The 26,392-nt window shown below is 39.0% G+C and overlaps 2 protein-coding genes across 3 annotated transcripts in view; one reads left to right on the top strand and one right to left on the bottom strand.

Moving 5' to 3' along the window:
* Positions 1–9,378, top strand: part of LOC139949229 (urea transporter 1-like) — a 21,728-nt gene extending 12,350 nt beyond the window's left edge. The window contains exons 3-5 of the mRNA XM_071947622.1: positions 5,158–5,305; positions 5,777–5,911; positions 6,554–9,378. Coding sequence (XP_071803723.1) covers positions 5,158–5,305; positions 5,777–5,911; positions 6,554–6,792 — 522 coding nt within the window. The 3' untranslated portion in view covers positions 6,793–9,378. The remainder of the gene's footprint in view (positions 1–5,157; positions 5,306–5,776; positions 5,912–6,553) is intronic.
* LOC139949227 (lysine--tRNA ligase-like) lies at positions 7,918–26,392 on the bottom strand. 2 transcript variants are annotated; one of them, XM_071947620.1, is made up of 16 exons: positions 26,348–26,386; positions 23,814–24,074; positions 22,887–23,031; positions 22,426–22,591; positions 21,765–21,858; positions 21,188–21,270; positions 20,832–20,935; positions 19,598–19,723; positions 18,730–18,849; positions 17,725–17,887; positions 16,642–16,818; positions 16,100–16,185; positions 15,293–15,378; positions 14,659–14,785; positions 13,256–13,399; positions 7,918–11,493 (listed from the first exon to the last, which is right to left on the bottom strand). In XM_071947620.1, the coding sequence occupies exons 2-16, from the start codon at positions 23,972–23,974 to the stop codon at positions 11,410–11,412; spliced, it is 1,866 nt and encodes a 621-aa protein (XP_071803721.1). In that variant the 5' UTR covers positions 23,975–24,074; positions 26,348–26,386; the 3' UTR covers positions 7,918–11,409. The 2 variants fall into 2 exon arrangements, with proteins under 2 accessions (XP_071803721.1, XP_071803722.1); XM_071947621.1 differs by lacking the exon at positions 23,814–24,074 and having other exon boundaries at positions 26,348–26,392.

Genomic DNA, 26,392 nt, shown 5'->3' with positions numbered 1-26,392 from the left:
TTAGTTGCATGGTTAACCTTTAGAACACTTACTTTTAGGCAATAAAGCTATGAATACAACATTTTTGTGATCATACTTATGTCTAATTTTTATTTTGCACACAATGGTAGTTTAAAATATCATTTTACTTGTAACTCGTTTTTCAAAAAAATGGTGTAGTGGCTGATTTCAAAGGGGAGTAACTCAGCAAAGCGATACACCCCAAAGCTTAGACACATATCAAATTACTGTTTCTGATGTGTTCTTTCCAGCCACGCATATAACTCAATTCCTGAAATTGCCTACATCTGACTCATTTTCACAGAGCGGGTCACAATTGAGACATGTTACGCTTGATCTGGCCTGATGTGATATTAACAGTTCGTGAAACACGAATCCTATAATAGTTTACACGAAACATCAAACATTACACACACTGTGTCGTGCACGCAAATCAAACAGTTAAGTGGCAGGGGGGCATTGGTTGACTGCTCAATCTTAAAGACAAATCATCAAGATAAATCTTTAAAAAAACTCAATCTTAGGAGTGTGACTTTGATGATGCAAGCATCAATTGGCACTCAGTCAGATCATGGAGGTATAATACTCAAATTAATTCTACCTCCATGGTTAGGACACGAGAGAGATGATGGGCTGAATGACATTACAGTTTGTCCTTGGGAAAAAAAAGTAAATAAGGCGAATAAAAAGTAATGGAAGCCATTTTTAAGGAAAAAATGCTCTCGTTTATCCGTTGACCTATATAAAATGATGTATATTTTATTTTGTTCACTGCTTGTTCCACATAGTTACTGTTCATGTTTGTTGTGTTGTCATAGCCTTTGATATTCATGTGTATTGCGTTTTTATTTAGCCTTCCAAGAAAGACTCTGCTTTGATTTCCATAGGTGCTGTCCGTCTATAGGTTCTTTATGTCTGTGGTCGAAACGTCAGGCCATTGACAATGTTTTTGCATTCACACCATAGATCCTTTTAGTTGGCAAGTTGTTTGCAACAGCTAATTATATTTTCTCATGTTTTACTAAGAACACAAAATCTGAAAGTGCCCATTAGCCAAATATCCTTCTTCTGACATGCTCTTATTTAACCAAATTCAAAGCTTGAATTCAAATGCACAACTCACCCACAGTTTCCTTATTATCTGCCCCACTATAGGTTTTCTCGGTCAAATTCGGCAAATGAGCAGTCAATTTAATTTTCATGCGTTCGAATTAAAGCTGTTTTGCTTTTCCAGTTGTTACTGCTTTTCAAATTCAGAGTTCGGCCATTCAATTTCGTTTTGGATCGAGTCAAATTCCTTAAGCACTCTGTTCAATTTAGCATAGCGTCATTCTTTTTCGTGACACACACGCCTCAAGAAGCGTCTGCGAATTTGAATGCTGCTTTGATGAATTGTTAAATTGAATGATTATTTTGTTAATTCGAATGACGCAACATTAAATTTGACTAATCCCAAAACGAAATCGAATGACCCTTTTGAGTAGCATTCGATTTTGCGCGAAATAGAATAGCTTGGTGGTTAAATTGGCTGCTCTTTTTCCCGAAATTGACCGAGAAAACCTATATTATGAAACTTTCCACAAGAACCAACGAAAGCCTCGGTATTCTTCTCCCTGTATGTAACTCACATCTTATTAAAGGGTCTAGGTACTTTTTGTAGGACAAACAAAAAAATCAACGTAACAGATTTACGCAAAACTTCCCTGAAAATATTACTTGCTGAGGTGCTGTAGTATTTAAGAAATGAGTAAACCAATGTCACGAAAATACGTTTTTACATGCCCCAATTTTTGTTCGTCTCATGATCACCGAGAAGAAAATTATTTTCTTGACAGTGTTTTACTCTTTTCTAAAAAAAAAAAATACAGCACCTCAGCACGTAATATTTCAAGGGAAGCTTTCTACTCATTATCTTCAAACTGTGCAGGTTTAATGTAAATCCGGCCGTGGATAGTGTTTTTGTCTTAAAAAAAAGTACATAGACCCTTTGATGTAAATCCATGGACATTATGTTTTGTTTTTAAAAGAAGTACCCAAATCCTTTAATGTCTGAACTCGCCGTTATTATGTATGACCTTCATGACTCTGTATTTAATCTGTATTCGCAATCAAAAAAACAGTAAGCTGGCAAAACCACGGAAAGGCAAACAAATAAAGTCAATAGCGGCCGTCAGGGAAGTGGATTATAATGAAGGACATTAAGGTTAAACAATCAATCTTGCCGTCTGTTTACATGATTCCTAGACAACACAATCAAGAAATAGAGGAATACAACCCTGATTTGGCTTATAGCCTTCGAAAAACAATTCAAAATCTAATTACAAAGTACAAAGTTGATTACTTGTTTTTAATCTTGGAGATATTCAAGGTGGAACAACTCAATTTTAGAGAACAGAATTTCATGACAACCCCCGTAGACTAGAAATTATATTATCCTTTCTATCTGAGTTCCTTGTGGAGGGTTGTTAATAAATGAGAGTGGACCTATTGTGGGATTGAGGTCAGCGAGATGTTTTTGTAAAACCTGGAGTGAGCACAGATCAGTTTTTACAATTTATTAGTTAATTGGCAACCTCGTTCCCATGGGTGCTAGATCTCAACACGCCATTGTTTCCCCCTTGCTCGTTCCTAAGACCTGGAATCAAATTTTTTATACAACTGGTAAAAAAAAAAGGAATCCTATCAACCAAATTAGGAAAAAAATTCAGGATGGCAATTATTTAGTGCTGAGGAAATTTCCCCCTGAAACTGACGAGAAGCATCAACACAAATAAATCGAGATGCATTTTGTTACAAACGCTTTTTATAGACCAACTCGACCGATCCAAGGCAACGTGTTCCTTTAAAATGTCCGTCAACCAAGGTCCAACAGCAAAACACAGCCTCAGTAAATTGCAATGCCCAAATAGCATCTGATAATAGCTGCACTTAAAGATGATAAAATCCATTGGAAAATTGTACCGAGTGATGTGGTAACAGTTTTCCTCTTTTTCCTTCAAAAAAAAGAAAAAAAAGAAAAGTGAAGGACAAGCTTCAAAAACGTGGGAATACATTACGCGTGATTGAACACTAATTCCGCGTAATATTCTTCTTTACCAAGTCCTCTAGTTTTTATAGAAAAGCAATACACGACACGCAGTATTCGACTGTACCCGAGTATAGCCTTGGGGTTGTTATATGCATGCTAGCAAATAATATTAAAATGAAGGCATATATATATATACCCGATGTATATTTGAAGATATAATTTTCAGAGAAGCAGAATTTTTGTTGAGTGAGGAGTCAATGGTGTATGTTTATTACCGAGTCATAACTTCTACGAGGGCTAAGTCCGTTTATACAAGAGCCGCAATGGACGACTGTATATGGCTGTGGCTGATTGGCTGCGACTACGGCTAGAATGCCGCGTCGCGTGAGTTGAGGTTACTCTAAGCAACAGTTGTAGCCGTAGTCCTTAGCCGCCAACTCGCATTGCATAAATCTGGACGCTTGAAGTAAAGGGTAGGCGAAATGTTAATAATAAGAAAAAAAAACACCAAATTTATTTATTAATTTAAACAGTTTATGTTAATATCAAGGTCGATTTTTATCATCACGACTCGAGTATCTTGCGGCAATATCATCAAAGTAATATTGACATGTTATATTTTTACATAATATATTTTAGGAAGTAGTAACGCACGTAAATGGATTCCAATGATTTTTGTTGTTGCAATAAACCACTCAATATGTAGTGGTTATAATTTCACGCGGCTACTCATAATTGTAACTAAATCTTTTAAAAAAAAATTTGCCTCCCCAATCTCTCCCACCGTGTGTAGTCCGCGTTTTCTCTCAACGTATATTCTCTCCAATTAAATTACTTCCCCACTGACCGTTGAGTTAATAAGTAATTTCTTTTTCCTCTCATTGATTTGTCATTTAAAATTAAATAGACATTCTTTGAAAGTGACCAATGAACAGACGCACAATACACGCATTTTACGTTTTCAGCAGGTGCGTTCACGTAGGCCCAATAGGTCTTTAAGTGCATTTCTGATTTCTTTTCTTTGTGCATTGTTAGTTTTCATTCCGCGCAGCAGGGCAAATTTACCCGGTTTTTGCTTCACAACTGAATTTTCACGACATCTGACATTTAGCTACGCGTGCAGAACTAATCAGGTTTCCTTGAAATTTGCGAGCCTCATCAAGAGTTGTCTTTCTTTACGACTCAATTTAAACAGTAACAATTTCAAGGTCTGAACGGAGAGCAGAAGCTTTTAAGGTGCTTGGGCCGTTTTATTTCTCTGAAGAGTGTGGCTGCCTATTTTTTTTTTTTTTTTTTTGATGGGGCAAAAAATCAGCCGCTTTCCGTTACTTGACTGAATGTCAATATTGTTTATTTATAGGGTATAGCCTCCGTCGAATTACAAAGTGACATCTGCTTTCAGATTGGCAGGTGTTTGTACCAGGTACTTTTTGCTATTATGATTTTGAAAATGGATCAAGGAATTATTTTGATTTTAGAGTGTAGGCTACGTCCAAAGGCCTGAGCCCAATTTAGTAAGCTGCTTAAGCACAACAAGTAGCTTAGCACAACACAATTATCTTTACCAAAAAGCCAGAAGCTATCATCCCACATGCCTATCTGAGACCGGTATCCTTGGGCCCTATAATGATCAAATTGTGCATGCCGTGTTTTCTTAGTTCGGGACGCGATTTCATACAAGTGTGACGTCATTGTGACGGCACACTTTAGTTTACACTGAGTCATTGATTAACACACCTCAGGATTTGATGGCATAGCACCCAAGAAGTAGAAAACGAATTTCGTGATAACAAGAACTTCTGTTTTCCCCATAGAGCAATATATATAGCTCTATGGTTTTCTCCAAAAAAAGTTCGAACAACTGAAATACAAAAGTTTAGCTGCATTCTGCTCTAACCAAACAAAATGGCATGTCGTTTTTACATGCACACACAAAACAAAGTCATGACCTCGAGTAGCCCTGGTGGTCTTACGCTCTCGTATCTGTGTACAGAGGAAGAGTCCTATATAGGGCTAGGCCTCGAGTTGCGACAAGGCTTTTACCAGCGGCTCCCTTTTCACCTTCAGATTTCTAATGGGTGTTTTCATACAATAATATCAAGTAACTTTCTCTCTGTGTTGTTTGTTAGGTACTAAGCACAATACCCGTGGGCATCGGGCAGTGTTACGGATGCGACAAACTGGCTACTGGATGCTTGATGGCACTGGCGATGCTCATCTGCTCACCTACAGTGTTCCTACACGGGGTGATCGGCTCGATACTCGGCACTCTTACCGGTAAGGTAACCTAGACTACGGGGGCCCCAATTTCATAGTTGCTTGAGCACAACAAGTTGCTAATCACAACACAATTTTGCTTACAAGAGTAAGGTTACCAGCAGCTTTATATGAATTTGGTCAATCACCGTAGGTTGTGGGTTTGAATCCTGCAAACTTAACCACTGGTTTCATAATGACTAGAATAAGTATTGTTGTCCAGTTACTGAATCACAATTTCTTGATCTGCGCAATTTATAATTAATAAATATAAACGGTTAAACCAATGTTTGTATGGGAGAGGTTGGCTGTGTTGTTTAATAATATGTTTGCAGAGTTCCTTACGCTCTCCCCAAACAAGGTTCTCTATAGGCCTGCCTCAAATCGAGAAGCCAATTGCCAAATAATAAGATTCAATGTTGTTTGTAGTCATCCAAACTATAGGCGTATTGTGTTATAATTGTTTACCATGATTTTTCCCTTTTTGAACAGGACTAACCATGGCCGCTCCGCATGCCGATATCTACGCCGGCCTGTGGAGCTATAACTCGGTACTGACATGCGCATCAGTCGGCGGGTTCTTCTTCGTGTTAACGTGGCAATCACATTTGGTTGCTCTATTTTCGGGTGAGTGTGCATGGAATTTAAGAATTATTACCGTTTTAATTTGAGGTCAGAAGCGATTTGTGAATATAAAAATACGTCACACACGGGCATGATCAACACAAGACCGGTATTCTCACTTTGGTGCATCCCAACATAATGCACAAAGTAGGCCTAACAAATCTGTGAAAATTTGGGTTCAATTGATCATCACAGTTGCAAGAGAGCAATGAAAGAAAAACACCATTGTTGCACAAATTTGTAAGCTTTCAGATGCAAAAGGCTTCAGGTCTGAAGTATTCTTGGTGAGAAATTACCTCTTTCTCAAAAATTACGTTACTTCAGAGACAGCCGTTTCTCACAATGTTTTATACTATCAACAGCTCTCAATTGCTCGTACTACCAAGTAAGGTTTTTCGCTAACAATTATTTTGAGTAGCCTAATTAACAAAAGTGTCCAGTGCCTTATGTTAATAAGTATTTATAGAACTGATATTGCACTCTCTACAGGACCAATCTGTTCGAGAGCGCATAAACATGTTTGCGAAAGTGGGCCCTAAGTTTTGTGCAAATAAAAGAAACGTTACAATTAAATTGAACTTAAACTGACATTTCGTTTGTCTAACTTCCACTCTCTGACATCACATTCCTCTCTTATTTCCATAGCGATATTCGCCGCCGTTGTTAAAGGTGCGCTGTCTGCCGTTCTCAAACCAGCGGGTCTACCAGACATCGCCTTCCCGTTCTGCATTGCGGCCGGACTGTTCCTCCTCGTCACGAGCGAGAGTAAACTGCTCATGCGCGTACCGATGGACAAGATCACGTGGCCTGAGGACCACAGGAGAAAGTTTAAACCAGGGGGCGTGGCCGATGTCCCAGACGGGGAGGCGTTAGAAGTGACTTGAGGGCAGTTTTTAAAGCATATTATTTGAACAAGACGTGAAGTTTGTTACTATTCTTCGGCCCCTTTTTGATACAGGAGATGGACCTTTTAAAATATATCTTTTTTAGAAAAAAATATATGTATTGAACATCCCGTCCGAGAGCCCCTAGTTAAGATTTACAGAACTTATCACTCTCCAAAAAGAAGAAATTCTGTTCTCTCCGAAAGCAACAAGAAATATTGTTCACTGTACTATTGTTATCCATTAATGCCAGTTTCAGACGCAATTATGTCCGCCATGCAATACTGTCCGCTCCGGACACTTTTGCATATGCAATCGTGTCCGGGGCTATGCAAAAACCGTCCGGTGGACATGTACATGACTGTACATGTATGTGCGCGCGTCAGCGAGCGTGCACGCACTGAACCTATACGTTGTGTGTATGCAGCATGAATATTCACAATTTTTATGATTGCAGCGAATAAATACCCAACGGCCGAACATTTCCCATGTCAACATGACATGCACTAAATGGCGAACAAGATCCATTTAATTTGCTGCAAGGACAGTTTTGCACGGGGGCGGACACAACTGCATATGCAAATGTGTCCGGGAGGACACAATTGCATTATGCAGCAGCGTCCGGGCGGACACGATTGCATTATGCAAAACCGTCCGGCAGACATTATTGCATAATGTCCTCCGGATAGTATTGCATAGAGGACATAATTGGAGCGCCTTGATCCAAGGCTTGTTTACAGGCTGCAGTGCTCGAAGTGATACTAAAAGGTATAAGGATACAATCGTTGCAAAAGATACACGTACTTGCCAACTTATTTTTTCCCACAGGCCGTCGCCACCTACTCCCCAAGGGCTGAAACAGGGTTAACCCCTTTACAGTCCATACGGATGTAGGCTTGGGTATCATCAATCCGAAGCCTGGCTGGTAGAGCAGAAAGCACTACCCCCCCCCCCCCCCCCCCAAACCCCAACGTTACAATAAGCACCACATGTACGATTTGAACTCCAACCATTAATATTATGGGTGATGTATTTATCCAGATTGCGAGTACAATAAAACATGGGATACCACAAGGGTCATGCTTAATGAGAAGGAAAAAAAGAGACTGAATCAACCAGAGCGTCCACTATTCCATAATATTTATTGACATAATAATTTTATATCCTGATTTTCAGGAATAAAAGAGAGGTACATAGTCAAGGAGAAATAAGCTGCTGTCGGCAGTAAAGTAAAAATGGATTTATTGTTGTGCAGTCTTTAGTATGAAACACACCCTTAGCAACTCTGTTGTATTCATCCCACTTAGATTAGGCCAAACAAAATCAAACCTGTGTACATGAAATGTGTTGATGTGGAAATCTATTTGAAGCATCAGTGACACTGGTGTTCCAAATTGTTTGATACCTTTGTGCGCAATGCTATAATGTTACTTTGTTTAACTCCATATGTCTTTCCATGCAATATCATCACATGTGGTTTTGAATTGTAGCTAGACTATGCCAGCCAGCAGTATCCTACTGTCTGACCATGCAACACCATCCACTGTGGTGTTGAATGATAGGTAAAATATGCCAGTGTGTACTGTGGCATTTTGGGGGATCGTGTTGTGTACACACATGGAGGTACTCTATGGTACACAGTCAACCCTCCTACTATACCTGACCATGCAACACCATCCACAGTGGAGTTTAATGATAGATATAATACCAGCCTTCAATGTGGTATCATGTTGTGAATCATGTTGTGTACACAGTCAACCCTCCTACTGTTACACCAGCATGCAAGATAATGTCATTATGGTGAATGTTCACAATACCGGTTTGTATGCACACATCTCTGTGTTGCAATCACTCATTGGACATTCATTTGCTGTGTACACGAAAACCCTATTCTTCAACACTGTAAATAACACTGTGTGGATGTGTGTATTAAGTCCACATAGTGTTTCAAGTCCCCACATTGTTGGGACTTCTTCCGTTCTCAAGTCCACACTTCACATATTCTGTACATTGCTGTGCCATGCCACACACGTACTGCAGTTGAATGGTTTCAAATGATTGATCAACTTGCTAGAAAATGTCACCAATAGTAGATGGGTGTCTGCATGCAGTCTTTGTGGAAATATGTCACATGTATGATTAAAAAGATAGATTCAATGTGTTGCTTCTGTCTGTTGTTACACCTTGTTTTGCTAACTGGTATTATAACTGGTTCACTAGAGTAACATTTTTAGAGAAATGTTTATATTTTGACACCATTTTGGGAGAGTTTAAAAAGAACAAATTTAATGTACCCTTCTCAGTGATGATGAAGGTAACAGTTAGAAGGTATTCTAAAGATCAAAAATGTCGAGAGGTATTTTTTATTATCATTTGTTTTAGATCACTAAGTTGAAGACAACTTGAAGAAAGTTTGTGGATTTGGAGAGAACTTCCCCAAACCATCTACATATGCCTGTATAACCCCTAACACAAAATGTTTCTGTTGGTTATTAGAATAAGTCAGTATCACCTTTTTTGAGAGCATGAAGAAATTTGTAACTTGATATTTTTGATTTTCGTGAAACCATCGATTGAATGTAAAAAGAGAAATATGGGGCGCTTTGCGGCAGCAGGAATACACTGTACCAGGACTTTTTCATTCTTTCAAGAAGTTCAGAGTATGCACGTATTTTTGAGAACAATGGATACCTGGTATAGTCTGCTGCCACCTAGTGTTCCAGAAAGTCTTATCAACTCAGGTTTTAAACAAATGTAAGTTTCTGATTATAAATATAAAATGACACTGGAATATTTTTAAATGATTTTATCACTGAGTAGCAGGTTTAGGTAAAGTACGACAAGTACAAAATGCAAGTAAAGTCTAGGCACTATAGTTGTCAAAAACATAAGGGAGAAATGCAAAATTAAACGGGGCCCACTTCATAGAGCTGCTTGAGCAGAAACTGTTGCTTAACAATTGTGTGCTAAGCAGCAATGAGCAGGATACCAGTCACAAATTGCATATGTGACATGGTAGTTTGGCTGCTAACCTTATTCTGGTAAGCATTATTTTGTTGTGCTTAGCTACTTTTAGTGCTTAAGCAGCTCTGTGTATAGTAATTTGGCCCGGGGGTACCTCAAAGTTGGCCTCAAAGTTGAGGCTTTCCGGGGTTATTTGAGGTTCAACCTCCAGATACCTCGAGTTGTTTAACTCTGCACTTCTCCCTTATCCTTTCACATACAAACAGCCTACACTACACCTTTATTAAAATGTAATTGTTATAGTAGAAAGTGACTGTTAGCATTATTTTTTCAGACAAATTTTACGTTCGTCAAAATTTTATTTTAGTTTATATGTTGAACATTGCCAAATAAATTGTTTCTATTGTAAATACCCGTTTGGCATTATCTAGTCGATTAATCACCTGCGCAAGAATGATGGAGTCTTTGGCCTCTCGCTACTAAATCCCACATTACTTTGTGCCCCCATTCCATTGCTTACTTCGTCAAAAATAAATTAATACTGGTGTGTACTCTCCTGCCCCACAAAACACCACAGGAGACAGTGGAGACTACGTCCACACCACACAAGCCATGGGGGTGTCCTGATAATACCAGCTGTACAAACAGAAGATACGTATGCACCAAATGCTAGGCTGGAAGGCATGGCCCTATTGAAGCACTCTCCTGCCCAACTGACTCTTGCCACAAAACACCACAGGAGGCAGTTTAGACTTAGTCCACAGTACACAAGCCAAGTAGAGAAACCCATGTACATGTACCAAATGCTAGGCTGGAAGGCATGGCCCTATTGAAGCACTCTCCTGCCCAACTGACTCTTGCCACAAAACACCACAGGAAGCAGTTGGGACTTAGTCCACAGTACACCAGCCAATAGAAGATACCCATGCACCCAATGGTAGGCTGGAAGGCATGGCCCTATTGAAGCACTCTCCTGCCCAACGGACTCTTGCCACAAAACACCACAGGAGGCACTTGAGACTTAGTCAACAGTACACAAGCCAACAGAAGAAAGACATTCACCAAATGCTAGGCTGGAAGGTGTGGTACTTTGTGACAGTCTACTAGCCTAGAATGTTCGATGTGTGGCAGTCTGTAGTGCCAGTGTATCAGAGAGTTATTTTGTAATCGTTTATTTAGGTTTGCTACCAAAACGTTGTTCCAATCCAAGGATAAAGGTTAGGCGCCACATGTGAATCAGAGTCATTTCACCTTTTTTAGAATCATAAGGTTAGGGATGTTGATATTTGGGATGTTGTTGCACATGACCTTTGACATTTGCAAAGGTCAGGTACACATGATGTTTGACCTTTGTTAAGGTCAAAGAAGTTTCCTGGCATATGACATTTCTAAGGGGTAAAGGATACTGGGGTTGATTTCACCAAGCACTTGGGATTAGTCCTAACTTGAGATTTGTCCTGATATTAAAGACTACAGGTTAGTCCTTAGTTAAATCGTCCTAACTCGAGATAAGAGTAGTTCAACTCTTTGTGAAACCACCCTCTGGGTTGTTGAAACTGCTTGAGATTTTGTGACCATTTTTAAATTTTAAAGGTCACTGCTTTCATGAAGTGACCCCGTGACCTTACAAGAGGTCAAAGGTTATGGTTGCAGTTAAGACGCTTCTTGTGGCTTGGTAACCTGCCCTTCGGCTTGCTTAGGATCCTCTGGTTTCATGGCCGGGAAGAACAACACCTCCTACGGGGAAAAGCGTAAACATAAAACTTTACAAACTTATATAATACGGTGACTTTTGGAATGGTCTGTCAAAAAAAGATAGATAAAAGTAGGCCTACATGTAAATAGAACTTTTATCTTGTGGTAACATTGTAACTTAATCTCAAGAATTGAGAACTATTCTACGACAACTTTAAAAAAATGCGATTCTGAATCTATACAGCACTGTAGTCTAACTTGTAAAGTATAAACTTTGGAAAGGTCCAGCAAGGCATATGCACTTATCTAGTATCAAACCTTTGAAAATTTAATCTTGTTATAATATGGTTGATAACTATATTCTCAAGAATTCAGAACTATTCTGTGATAACTTATAACGTAATGCTACTCTAAATGTATACTATAATGCAACCTTAAGTTACATGAAATTAAACATTCTAACTTTACTTCATTTTGAAAAAATACATATTAAATAGTAGAAAAGAATATGATGACAATGAAGAATGAAACAAACAATCTTCATAATAAAATCAATGGGCTTGAGGTTGGACAAAATGGTAACTATAAATTCTTGGGTGAATATTACAACAGATAAAACAAATAAAATCAACAAATAACAATCAAACAGTTTATCATGTCGACAAAATATGAGTTCACATTTCGTCAACAATCAAATACAATATAAATGCAAGGTACAACACGCTCATATTATCAACAAATATGAAAAAACATGAGCAAATAATACATACAAAATAAATGCAAAACATGTTCAACCCAAAATTCAAATAGATGGGAGATGAAGACAATATGAAATCACATGAGCAGACGTATAAAAAAAAATGCAATAAATGTTCAAATTCATATAAATGCAAGATACAAAATACTGATGCAAAGAAATTGGAAATCACATCAGAAAATTGCATTTGAATCAATGTTCAAACGCAAATAAATACAAAATAAACCAATCCATGTTAAAACTCATATCAATGCAAGATACAAAAAAACTGATGCAGAAAAATATGAAATCACATCAGAAAAATGCATTCAAATCAATGTTCAAATGCAAATAAATACAAAATAAATGCAATACATGTTCAAATTCAAATAATTGCAAGATACAAAATACTGATGCAGAAAAATATAAAATCACATCAGAAAAATGCATTCAAATCAATAAATGCAAGAATCACATAGAAAGATATACAGCAGTGAAATCCCATCAGCAAAATGCATTCAAGTCAATAAATGCAAGATATACATGTACAACAGTGTGCGAAATAACAAAGTTCATTGGTAAAATACACAATGCAAGGGTATACATAAAACAGATGACAGCACAGTGTAACAAGAAAATATACCATCATTAAAGGTAATTAATCATAGCACAAACTCATGAAATCTTGGCATTTGGTGAAAGTTGAGGCCTGGTGTTTTTTTTTCCAAGCCTCCGCTCAGGCTCCATCTTCGGTTTCCGCTCGATTTGGGATACACCGCGCAAAGTGTACACTGCTCCAAATTGATGACGCAGCCCAACTTGGAACTGGAGCCCAACTTGGAACTGGAGCCCAACTTGGAACTGGAGCCCAACTTGGAACCGAAGCCCAACATGGAACCAGAGCCCTAGGCAAGGCTTAGGAAAACACCAAGGCCTACCGAAGGTGGAATTTTGCGGTGCTAAGGGCACCAGACATATTACTGGTGTCTACTGCCCCAGTGTCTCAAGAAAGGCCAATAGACAATCAAGAAGATAGTGACAAACTTTGAATGACACAAGTTATCTTACCTTAATGTTATTAGAGTCTGTGAGGAACATGGTCAGACGATCGATCCCCATACCCCAGCCTCCTGTGGGTGGGAGACCGTACTCTAACGCTGTGCAGAAGTTCTCATCAATATTCTGGGCTTCGTCATCTCCTGCGTCCCGATCCTACCAAACAACGGAGATAAAATCAATTTGGTTTATGAAGGATTTACAAGGGCATTTATAGGAAAGTATACACTCAGCTTGCCAGGTTGTAAAGACTACAAAACACTGCCGTCTAATCATAGAAGTCACATCACACCTGGGCCCAATTTCATAGAGCTGCTAAGCACACAAATTTGCTTAGCATGAAATTTTTCCCTTGATAAAAACAAGTTTACCAACCAAATTCCACGTGATTTTCAGGATAAGCAAGCAATAGCTGAACACCAGTAGCAAGCAACAAATGGAAATTTGGTTTGTAATCAATCAGGGAAGAAATTTCGTGCTAAGCAAATTGTTGTGCTAATCAGCTCTATGAAATTTGGCACTGGTCCAGTACCTCAATCTCTCCATTGACTACCTATAGACGATGTGACTTCTGACGTCACACGAAAACCATAACATGATTCGCGCGCATACCACCAGGCAAAACCTTTGTGTTTTGGCAGCCAGCTAGAAAGTGTATGCAATCTTACCATGACTACGTGTCTTTTTGCCCGGCAAAACATGACATATACAGTGTTTTTTCAACAGAGGGCGGTTTGAAAGTAAACATAGGTCACATCGTCTATACCTTTTAGAATTGTATTTAAGTTACTTTTGTTTGTTTTTCCATTGCCTGCAAGGTTCTGCTCTCAAGTACAATACCAATCTGTTCGTTAAATTCCATCCCTCTAGAAATCTTCAGTCCTCTGCAGTTGCTGTTCCTAAGACTGACATCTTAAAGGAACACGTTGCCTTGGATCGGTCGAGATGGTGTTTGAAAAGTGTTTGTAACCGTTTTTTTTTTATAAAACGCATATGATTAGAAAGACGTTGAAAAAGTAGAGTACAATGATCCACACAAACATGCCTCAAAATTGCATGGTTTTCCTTTTACCTCGTCGACTAACATGGTCGGCCATTTATGGGAGTAAAATTTTTTACTCCCAAAGTTCGCACATTATAAGAAAAACCACGCAATTTTGAGGCAAACTTGTGTGGATTATTGTATTCTACTTTTAAAACATCTTTCCAACCATATGCATTTTATAAAAAACGGTTACAAACGCTTTTTATAGACCAACCACTCCGATCCAAGGCATTGTGTTCCTTTAAAGGGGGATCATCATGATGCTATTATCGAGTTTCAACAAAATTTATTGAATACCAAGGCGGCCTAAACATTAACCAAAAAACCCATACTGGGAGAGAGTGTTCTTGGGATGAGGTGTTAAGAATACCTTCATTTGGAGGGCAAATCGTTCCCGTTGAACTACAGGGTCGTTCAACTCTGTGTAGGCATTGCATATTTCCTTCTGCATGACAAATAACTCAAACCGTTCCGTTAAACCCTTCTTGGTACGATGCCTGGTTGAGAGAAAATCAAATAAAAAGAAGTTAACTTTAATTCAAATTTTAGTCAAATTGTTCATTCATAAAATTGGTTTTCCACTAAGTAATGCACTTTTAAGACCATATCTTAAGTCAAAATACCATCAAAGTCTGTGGAAAAAGTCAGTCTGAAAAGTGCTTGTACACCATTTTTATTTGGAAGAAAACTTTAATTTTCATCCTCAAAAATTTAACAAAAACACCGTCCAACTAAACACTGAAAAATGCAACAAGTAAAGGTAGTGATGGTTTTCATGTATAAAATATTTAGTATGATATGACGTGGCCAAGTGGTCTAGTTCATCAGAACAAAGCTGGGTTTTTTTTCTCCAGAGCTTGAGTTCGGTGCTCTCAACCACACGGCCATGACTCTCCACAAATAAGGGGAAGACCAAAACAATAATTAAAAAAAAAAAACACCAGTAAATGCCACCCCCCCCCCCATAAACAAAACAAAAATAAAAAATTGTTTTAGATATTTACCACTTGGAGAGAGGGCTCATTATTTCTGGGTGGTCGATGATGAACGTCGGGTTGATGCACTGCACCTCAAGGAATTCACCAACCAGCTGCGAGCGAGAAGAAAGAGTTATAAGAATCATTGGAACATAAAGGCAAGGTGGGTGATAGAGTGGAGGCAATCGGGGATCCTCACAGGTTATTAGAGAGGTTTCACAAGGTTACAGACACATTTTCAGATACAGATATGTTGTGTGTGTTCACGTGACGCGTAACGGCGGCTTCCGTGTTTTAACAACGGATACGTGAACTCATACAGAGACTTAAAAAAAACGAGACCGTTTTGCTATTTTTAGTTGTATTTTCGCCTAAGAATACCCACATTTTTCCCGCCGTGTTTTTGAAAATGTCATTCATGATAATGAATGAAACATGTAAATCGTTTGTAAGCAAACAAAATTAGAAGATGGAGTGTAAACAGGGTCTCCGTTTTGTCATTTGCCATGCTTGGTGGAAAAAAAATTCTTTACACATACTATTGTGAGTCCAATTACGACCAGTTAAACAATAATTTAATCAATTTGTCCCATGTAATAAGAACATAAAAAAGTTTCAAGGTTTTTTTATGCTTGAAAACTTGGCAACGTATCCAACGTGAACGGATATGGTTATCGAATCTGTATCTATATCTGTGTTCATATGCTTGCGAAACTTCTGTACTATAAACTATTAATTTGATTTTGGGATTCCTTTAGATTTCAACTCCACCTTGAGGTTAAGTTTGACCCAAGAACAAAGATAAACCCCTCCCCTGTTAAAAGAGAATCTTACCTTGTCCAAGAGTCGAGCCGTAGTCCGAGGAGCAGAACACTCCACACCCTTCTTGACACAAATGTCATCAAAGAACTTCTGGGCAGCTATGGATAAGAAACAAAAACAAGGGCAACTTGATGAATGAGAGACTTTTCAAATTGGGGCAAATTCACAAATATGGTTTTGCATTCATTACAAATCCAACCTGTAACTGCCAAATAGCCAGTGACCACATTCAAGTTCAGAAAAACAACCTGTCTGGATAGTTTTAGTGAAATTGGGAGCACGATATCTGCTACAAAAAAGTTTTCTAAGCAGTAAAATGTAATCACATTACTCTCTGCTAGACATCTCTTGAACTTATTAAGCCCTGGGCTCAATTTCATAGAGCTGCTTAAGCTCAAAAAAATAGCTAAGCATAACAAAATTATGCTTACCAGAATAAGGTTACCACCCGAACTACCACATCACAAGTAAAACGTGTGACTGGTGCCCTGCTCATTTTTGCTTAGCAGACAATTGTTAAGCAATAAATGGGCCCAGGGTTCAACTCCACCAACCTTGTGTATCCAGCTGATCCATAGGGGGGAACTTCACTTGAAGTATTTTCTCCAGGTCATCTATCATGTGTATTCTCCTGAATGGTGGGGTGAAGTCAATCTCTTTCGCTTCTCCCTCTGGACCATCAGGATGGTAGGCCACCTTCAGAGAGCCTCCTGTGATACACTTCACCATTCCTATCCAGAAAAAATGAACGCAATAAAAATGTTTGGAAAGTTTTGGGTGTGTACACGTCCCAACTTAAGAATTGTCTCAACCATAGTTAAAACCAAATTCAACTTGGGACAACCAAACTATAGCTGGGAACCTGCCGAGATATTTCCCTGTGCTGGGGGATCAACACTACGCTTCTGCAGTGGCGAGTGATGTAGGTGCATGATGGAGCATGGGCATGCAGTAGGCTCATGGATTGTAGGAGGGTGTCGTGGCCGAGTGGATAAGAGCACCGAACTCAAGCTCTGATGCTTCTGTTCAGCAGAGTGTGAGTTCGAATCCCGGTCGTGACACTTGTGTCCCTGAGCAAGACACTTAACTATAATTGCTTCTCTCCACCCAGGGGTAAATGGGTACCTGTGAGGGCAGAGGTGGTTCTTGTGATTGGTTTAGCCGAGTAGCGCATGTATTTGTCGCACAAGCTGTATACTCCCCAGGGAGCTGAGATGGTTTAAGGAATGATTTAAGGCCCGGTGACCAGGGGTAATATTGTCGGAAGCGCTTTGAGACGCCCTCCGGCGTGAAAAGCGCTATATAAAAACGGTCTATTATTATTATTATTATTATTATTATTATTGTTATCAACATTCTCAAGTGTTTTTTTTTTAGGAAAAGTACAGAGTTTCATCTGCGCCCCATTCTAAGACAAAATTAATTTGAGAGGATCGAAAATTACTTTAGAGGTCCACTGACTGATTCACAATCAGAGAATGCCGGTTATAGTTGGGCCTTCAAAACTGTAGTTACGCTGTCCCAACTGTAACACTAAAGTTGGGACAAGCCCCGAGTTGGGACGATTCTACAGATGGGATGGGAATGAACACTCGCCTTCCAGGCGTTCACGATTTAAAAGCAGTTACTGTTCTTACCCGTTAAGAGTTTTTCTGTTATCTCCATAAGGTCATTGTAGTCGGCATACGCCATGTAGAACTCACAGGTCGTGAACTCTGGGTTGTGGGTGAGGTCAATGCCCTCGTTACGGAACTGGCGACCGATTTCATACACACGCTGGATTCCTCCGACTACCAGCATCTATATATGAGCAAAATGAAGATAAGCGGTAAAGGTTTTAAAAAAAAATCTACGACATTGAAACAGTTTTGGGAAATCAGATGAACTGGACACACGGCCCTGTCTCATACAGCTGTTAAGCAGAAAAATCTGCTCTCTTTGCTAAGCAAGAATTGACCGAGGTACCAGTCGCAGCAATTGTAATGTATATATTTTGGCTGGTAACCTATTTTCGTTAGATTTTGTACTATGCAAGTTTTTTGTGCTGACAGGCTTTAAGAATTTGGGCTGATGAATATTATCAAGAAAAAAATTGATTTCTTAATCATTTTTCAGCATTGCAATTAAATACAATTACCATCTTTATAAAACTTAGAAAGGGAATGTAACTTATTTGGGCTTTAAAAAAGCATTTGTTATGAAATGAATTAAAACTAATATGATTGGAAAGATGTTTTAAAGAGTAGAATATAATGATCCTCACAAATATGCCTCGAAATTGTGTGGTTTTCCTTCTACTTCAGGAACTTACACACTTCTCCATTTTGTTGAGTCAAACATTTGGATTCCTTCACGAGCTTTACGAAATGAGATAAATGAACAGATTCCCTATTATGACAGAAGGAATATTAGTGTTTGTTTCTTGGTCACTCTGTAAGTGTCGCTGATTGCATTCCTGGATGTGAAATGAGCTTTTTTGAATTGTGGTGGACACTTTACCAGACCTCTAATTTGGTTTGGGTGTTTACAGGATTTGGGTGTTTGACAGATTTACCCAAATCAATTATTACCATCATAATGTGTCTACAATATCTCAAAATGGCTTTTTTTTCTTTTTTATATTTCAGACATCTTCTACTTACCTTGTGGTATAACTCCGGAGCCACTCTCATGAAGAGGTCCATATCCAGGTCATTGTGATGAGTGACAAATGGCTTAGCGGTGGCCCCTCCTGCCACCATATTCATCATCGGAGTTTCAACCTAGACGAGATCAAAATCAGAAATGAGAGAACAGTCATTTAAAGGCACTGGACACTATCGGAAACTACTCAAAATAAATGTTAGCATGTAAACTCACTTGGTAACAAGCAATACTTTTGATGGGGCACCAAGGAAAAGACCAGGGGTCCATTTCACAAAGAGTTAGGACTCGTCTTATCTCGATCGCCCTAATTTAGGATTAATCTTAAGGTCTGCATGCTACAGTGCAGGGTTGGGACTCGTCCCAAGTCCCAAGATTAGTCTTAAGTTAGGAAGAGTTTTGTGAAATCGATGGCAGGGGCAAAGGAGGCCCATTGCCTCTCTGTGGCCTACGTAGAAATCCAGGCGTAACTATGTGGATTGGATTTTCTTTTTTTTTTGTCCTTGAAATTGGAATAATTCTTTGTGGTTTTCCTCCTGCAACTAAAAATGAAATTTCCTTGTTGTCTTTGATACATTGGCATGAACAGGCCTGCCGTCGATTTCACAAAACTCTTCCTAACTTAAGACTAATCTTAGGACTTAGGACGAGTCCCAACACTGCACTGTAGCATGCAGACCTTAAGATTAATCCTAAGTCGGGAAATCCTTTGTGAAATCTTCCCCTGATACTTTACGGATGCAACAAAGGCCCTCAGAATGCTTCAGTAAAAAATTACTACTTCCTCTTAGGGCTGCCCTTTCCCAAGGAGAAAATGCTTTGGTGCCCTTGCCCTTTCAAAAACGAAGCATACAGGCCTGTACCTACCTCCAAGAAGCCGAGGTCATCTAGAAACTTGCGCACATAAGCGATGATCTTAGCCCTGACGACGAACTTTTGTTGTACATATTCATTCATGATGAGGTCAAGATACCGCTGCCTAAAACGTGTCTCCTACAAAATAAAAATCATAATCACCAAATTGAAAAAAGAAAGAAATCTTAATTTGTAACAATTTAGCCACTAGATTTGCCTAAATCTTTACATTAAAACTGTTTTAATGAAAAGAAGATTCCTGAAACTGGAGACTTTGTACGATAGGTGGCAGCAGCCGTACATATGTACGAGATCAATTTCCATTGATCGAAATTTCCAAGAGCTTGAGAAATTTGACAGAATGATGGATTTACCCGGTAAATGTAATACCACCTAGCATCTGGAGATGCTACTTGCCATCCCAAGAAGTCAACCATTTGGGCCCAATGTGATAAAGCCTGTAAGCATAAAAACTTGCTTAGCACAGAAAAACCTTGCTCAACAGAAACTGGTTACCAGACAAAAAAATCCATAAAGTTGATGTTGTTGTAACTGGTGTCCCACTCATTTTTTTTTGCTAAGCAAAGAAATTTGCTAAGTGGTATTTTCTGCTTAACAGCTTTATGAAATTGGGCCCTTGAGCATAATGCCGTTCTAAGCAGAAAATACTGATTGACAAAATTCTTTGATAAGCAAAAATTAACTCGGGTACCAGCCACAACAGTGCAAACTTAATGTAATTTTGGCTGGTAACCTGTTTCTGCAAAGCAATACTATTTTGTGCTTAGCAAGTTGGTTGTGTGCTAACTTTTACAGGCTTAATGAATTTGGGCCATGCAGCTGATTTCACAAAACGCTAGGATTAATCCTATCTCGAGTTAGAACGAGTAACTCGTCCTAACTTAGGATGGGTTCAATGTGTCCTAACATCTATGGATACGGAACCAAATTTGTCCTAAGTTCTAAGATTAATCCTAAGTTAGGCCCTGTTCATACTTTCTGAGATTGTGATTGCGAAGCGAATGTTGACGTCACAAATTCGCAGCAATATTCGCACTTGGGTTGGGTTCTGCTCAACTCACTTGCGCATATCGATGCGAAAGGAGAGTTGTGACGTCAATATCCAATAAATTCGCTTTGCATTCGCATTCGCAGGGAGTATTAACCGAGCTTTAGGAAAAGTTTGGTGAAATCAACGTCTGGAAGGTTCCAGGTTCACATCCTACTGAGGGACGATGAGACTCACCTTATCCTTGAGACCAAAGTGTAGATGAGGTAGCATATGAAGGCAAGGCGAGAGTAGCGTCATCTCAGATGGAACTATACTCAGCTCTCCTTTCTTTGTCTTTCCTATAAAAAAAGAAGTTCACATATTTTTTTTTTAGAGTACATGAAGCTGCAATATTCATCATTTTGAAAACCCTCAACTTACCCCCAAACCCATCAAAATCTAAAGGGTACCTATAAAGAAAAGTCAAATTCTGCAGGAACTTCCAAGAGGTAACAAGGCAAGAGAGGCGATTACTTTATCAGTGAATCATATTGGGCATTAGATTGAAATCTGTAATAAAATTCTACCGTAACTTCGACTTTGGGTTTTACCTGGGTTACCCTTGACGCCTATAATGTCCCCTCGTCGAATCTTGTCGTTTGCCTTGAAGAACTCTTCCTCAGAAGAGAATTTGCTAAAAGTGCAAAAGTACAAAGAAAAATATTAAAAACAACAACCTAAAACTTTCAAAAGGAGATGCTTAACTCAAACTTTACACAAAGAAAATGAATAAACCAATTGCAAATTTAGCATAAATTGGTGCAATACCCGCTGCTAAAATATAGGATTCAAACAGCCTCTAGCTACCGGGCGAGCTCGGTGGTCTAATGGTGAGACATCTGCTCTAGATTGGCAAAGGTCGTGGGTTCTAACCCCTCCTGAGTAATACGTTTTTGGGATTTTTTTTCACAGAACTCACTGAGCTTACACTGCTTTACACATCTGACTATGGATAAAACCAAATAACAAAGGAAAATATCTCATTATGATATCTTGCACCCAGATTGGCTAAAATTATTTTGGATGACACCCTTAAAGCATTCACCCTGTAACTTTACACCCCTTTGGCTTCATTTGCTAACCCCCCTCACCCTTGGCTAACGCCATATTCAAAGGGCAACAACTTACGATGCATTTGCCATGACTTGCAGCTTCTTGCCTTCAGCTCTGAGATCATAGAAGATCAATTTAGCTCCGGACGCCCTCTTGGCGTGGACACGACCTGAAGAAACAATCCAACAAAAGGACAAACAAGTTTTAAACTAAAAGTCTTTTATTCTGATGGGAAAGTGTATGATACTGGGAACAAAAAAACAGGTTTGAGTCTACCTCTATCCTATTGCAAAGAGTCACAGTTAAATAAGGGCACCAGAACAAAAACAAATACGTGACCAACTGAAAATACAAATAAAATGCCTTTTAAATGACCGAATTACATAACAGGAAAGCTCCATTAAAGAAACAGGCTAGAATAAAACATAATTTTCTTTTGGCAACTCACACCTGTTATCTCCATGCAATTCCTTTTTTTTACACATTGGACTTAATGCAGTAGGGCTGCTGACTGCTTGTCCGACAACCTTATTTTAGTGAGCATGAACTTGTTGTTCTTAGCTACTTTTCTACAATTTGAACCCTGTATAATCTCAAATTACTGCTTAAATATGTTTTGCTTAGCGAAAATTTACAGGGGAAACCAGTCACATGCATCGTACATTGCACAGTGTTTAAGTTGGTAACCAAATTCTGCTCAGCAAATCTTTTAATGCTTAGCGAATTGGGGACTGACCTGATAATGAATTGACATCGCTGTCTAATATCTGACCGGCGTCCAAATGGTTATATTTCTGGATGAAGTCCGACAGCGATGACGATACGTGGTACTTGTGAGGGTACGGCGACTCATTCGCAGACTTGAGGTTGCTGATCATCTGAGTCCGAATCTTAAAGTATTCCTGGATAATAATAATAATAATAATAATAATAATAATAATAATAATAATAATAGTGGCTTCTTATATAGCACTCATATCCGTCACTCAGTAAATCTTGAAGGAACACGTTGCCTTGGATTGGACGAGTTGGTCTCTAAAAAGAGTTTGTAACCGTTTGTTATAAAATGCATATGATTGGAAAGATGTTTTAAAAGTAAAAAATAACTGGAAACAAGTGTCAAAATTGGAACTCGAACAGAAACACCACGGCTTGAGTTGGATGCTCTTAAGCCCACGGAAACGACATGCAACTAACCCGAGGGTCAAGGGTTTCTTCATCGATAGCTGCTGCCTTAGGAGCTTTCTTAGCTCCATCTTGAGCTTCCTTCTCGGCCAAGACCTTTGCCTTTTCTTCCTTCTCCTCAGCCTTTTTGGCCGCCTTGGCCCGCCTCTTCAGCTCACTGTAAAAAAAAAAGTGACATAATTATAAAAATGATTATAGCATACATTTGTAATCGAATAATTCTGTAATAGATTTAACCGTCTTCCAGGCCAGGAATTTCATCTCTGAAAGGGCAAGGCCATTTTTATTTTGCAAAGGCCACTTCCATTGGAAAATCTTAAAGCTCAGGAAGCATTTGAAGGGGCAACAAGGCCGAAACAAAGGCAATGGAGGCCATGGTCTTCTTTGCCTGCGTGCCTGGTCTTAAGATATAAATGTGCAGCAGCTGAGAGGAATCAAGGCAAAAACCCAAACATTGATAATTTTCCTTTTTTGTTTGAGTTTTTAATTATTTCTATGAGAAACCCTTTTCTTTCTTGTGTACAATGTTCGTATTTTGCAAAGGACTTCTTTAAAGTAAAATGAACGCCAAGAGTGGGAGCCAAGCCCAAGGGACTTACGGACAAGTCGTTAAATGTCTGTCGTGGTGATGACGTTCCGACTCTCTCCTCGATTCCCGCGAAACTGGCTAGTTCTCGCATGACTGCTGGCCCCCATGAGACAACTGCTCTCATTGTGCAGTCTCATTTAATGGGGGGAGTGGACTCCAGCCAGCAGCTTTGCATGAGAGCAGTGATCTTGCAAGAGCAGTGTTTGATCGCAGAAACACGAATCATTACGCCACCACCACAACTCGACTATCACCGCCACAAACATTAGCGACTTGTCCACAAATATAAAGGGATGCCAAAAAGGAAAGATTAGTTTGAAACTTTGGAAGGAGCCAACTTTTCCACTAACCTTCCATTTTTGGATCCACTGCTAATGGGGAAGCATGAGTTAACGGCCGCCTTTTTTCCCTCCAGAGCCCTTCTTGATAGAATCAGACACTTGGGTGATGACCCTGGCCTGGCAAGAGTTCGGCACAGGAGGGCGCCATATTTCAATTTTGAGCAAAACATGGGAACTGCAATCGTTCGAGAGCAGCCCCTTTGTGATGTGTTTTTAACGTGTCATAGATGGAAGGGATTTGCCTTTGTTCATTGCCTGCTCAGCTGCAAACTGTTTTCATAAAAAAAGAAGTCAGGAAAAAAGAACAGATAGAATGGATTTGGAAACTTATTTTTGTTGTAAAAGTGATAAACCACAAGGGAAACTGACTGGATATATTTTAAATAAGTTGTGTTGAACAAAGAAAAACTGACAAGTAGAACATGTATTTAACCTCTGCTCTCTCTGGATTACATGTAGTTAACGCACACACTGCCACCACTCTACTCTGCTCTGGCTTAGCAATGAGCCACATACAAATGTAGATGATGTTAGAATTTTTTTACTGAAAGGAAAACTTTCGAACTTTCTGTATCCTGCCACGGTGACGGTGCCACCACTTTTTTCTTTTGTTTTATGCAACTATCTTCTAATAATCTGTTATACACATATTGACTGGCAAGAGGCAACTAGTCACTCACAGGCCCAAGGGGGAATAGACGTACACGTACACTACAATGTAGTTACCGAATTATGCCTGTCAATATGTGTTTTATTAACACAGCTCGGTCTTAAATGTGAAATAAGAACAGAAATCTTGGCAAGAAAGGAAGTTTTGTAGATGCTGTTCACGGTCCAAGTCAAGAGAGGGCGCAGTAACCGGGCACTATTTTCAAAAACTAGTGCCCGCTCGGGAACTAGTTCCCGCAAACCGCGCGCGCGCGATTACTAAATACTACACTAGACTATAAAAATATGATAATGAGTTCATCATGCGTGACCGTGTTTCAGCCAACCAGAATACAGAACAAGCGCAAGAGGTGTGTTATAATCTAAATTACTTAACTATAATAATACTTTTTTAATAGTTAGTAGGGGGCCCTATTAAAGCCAATGGACCCTTCCGGTAAACAGTTTTGTCCAAGGTCCACACTTTTTGTAACACAACTTCTATATCAAATAACAAACCTGTGAAAGTTTAGGCTCAATCGGTCATCGGAGTCGGGAGAAAACAACGGAAAAACCCACCCATGTTTCTGCGCGTTTCGCCGTGTCATGACATGTGTTTAAAATAAATCCGTGCCGTGTCATGACATGTGTTTAAAATAAATCCGTAATTCTCGCTATCGAGAATTTATATTGTTTTACCGTTTTCTCAAAAAGTAAAGCATTTCATGGACTAATATTTCAAGAGAAGTCTTTCACCATTACCTTCTGTAAACCCTGTAAATGGGTTTAAAATATGATAATGAGTTCATCATGCGTGACCGTGTTTCCGTAATTCTCGCTATCGAGAATTTATATTGTTTTACCGTTTTCTCAAAAAGTAAAGCATTTCATGGACTAATATTTCAAGAGAAGTCTTTCACCATTACCTTCTGTAAACCCTGTGTATGGGGTTAAAATATGATAATGAGTTCATCATGCGTGACCGTGTTTCAGCCAACCAGAATACAGAACAAGCAAGAGGTGTGTTATAATCTAAATTACTTAACTATAATAATACTTTTTTAATAGTTAGTAGGGGGCCCTATTAAAGCCAATGGACTCTTCCGGTAAACAGTTTTGTCCAAGGTCCACACTTTTTGTAACACAACTTCTATATCAAATAACAAACCTGTGAAAGTTTAGGCTCAATCGGTCATCGGAGTCGGGAGAAAACAACGGAAAAACCCACCCATGTTTCCGCGCGTTTCGCCGTGTCATGACATGTGTTTAAAATAAATCCGTGCCGTGTCATGACATGTGTTTAAAATAAATCCGTAATTCTCGCTATCGAGAATTTATATTGTTTTACCGTTTTCTCAAAAAGTAAAGCATTTCATGGACTAATATTTCAAGAGAAGTCTTTCACCATTACCTTCTGTAAACCCTGTAAATTATTTGTAAATCTGTGAACTTTTTTTTTTTTTTTCTGTACCGAAAGGGTCCAATGGCTTTAAAAAATGAGATATTCCTTCCGGTAAAAAATAAAAATAAATGAAAAAAGTGGTGGCAGGATACGAAAATTGTTTCCAAATACATACTGAAACTTCTGCTGTATTGTAATTCCCATAACATAACCCCTAAGTTTGAATAATTTTCGGGATAATACTGTAATACAGATAAAATGGTGCAATCTCAACGTAATCGTGTCCACACACACAGTCCCCACACGACACAAAACGAAAGCTAACGAACAGAGATTTACTCTCTACTCTCTAGCTGAAATTTAGCAATTTCCAAGCAAACAAAGCCCCCCAAAACACACTTTCTTGTAGACAACATATTACTTACTTATTCCCTTCTTTTTAAACAAAGTTATTTATCTGAATTTTATCACAAAATACCGAAATCTAACTCACCTCTTGCTCAGCTTTTCACCAGTGTCTGCCATAGTTCACGTGTAA

The sequence above is a fragment of the Asterias amurensis genome, chromosome 16 (assembly GCF_032118995.1).
Source record: "Asterias amurensis chromosome 16, ASM3211899v1".
NCBI lineage: Eukaryota > Metazoa > Echinodermata > Asteroidea > Forcipulatida > Asteriidae > Asterias > Asterias amurensis.
Note: the sequence above shows the minus strand (reverse complement) of the source record. Positions and strands in the feature narration are given on the sequence as shown.

Coding starts and splice junctions, on each gene's coding strand:
- LOC139949227 (XM_071947620.1), bottom strand. CDS start 23,974: ATGTTTTGCTCAAAATTGAAATATGGCGCCCTCCTGTGCCGAACTCTT. Junction 19,724..20,831: donor ACTTTGGTCTCAAGGATAAG/GTGAGTCTCATC, acceptor TTTATTTTGTAG/GAGACACGTTTTAGGCAGCG. Junction 18,850..19,597: donor ATGACCTCGGCTTCTTGGAG/GTAGGTACAGGC, acceptor GATCTCGTCTAG/GTTGAAACTCCGATGATGAA.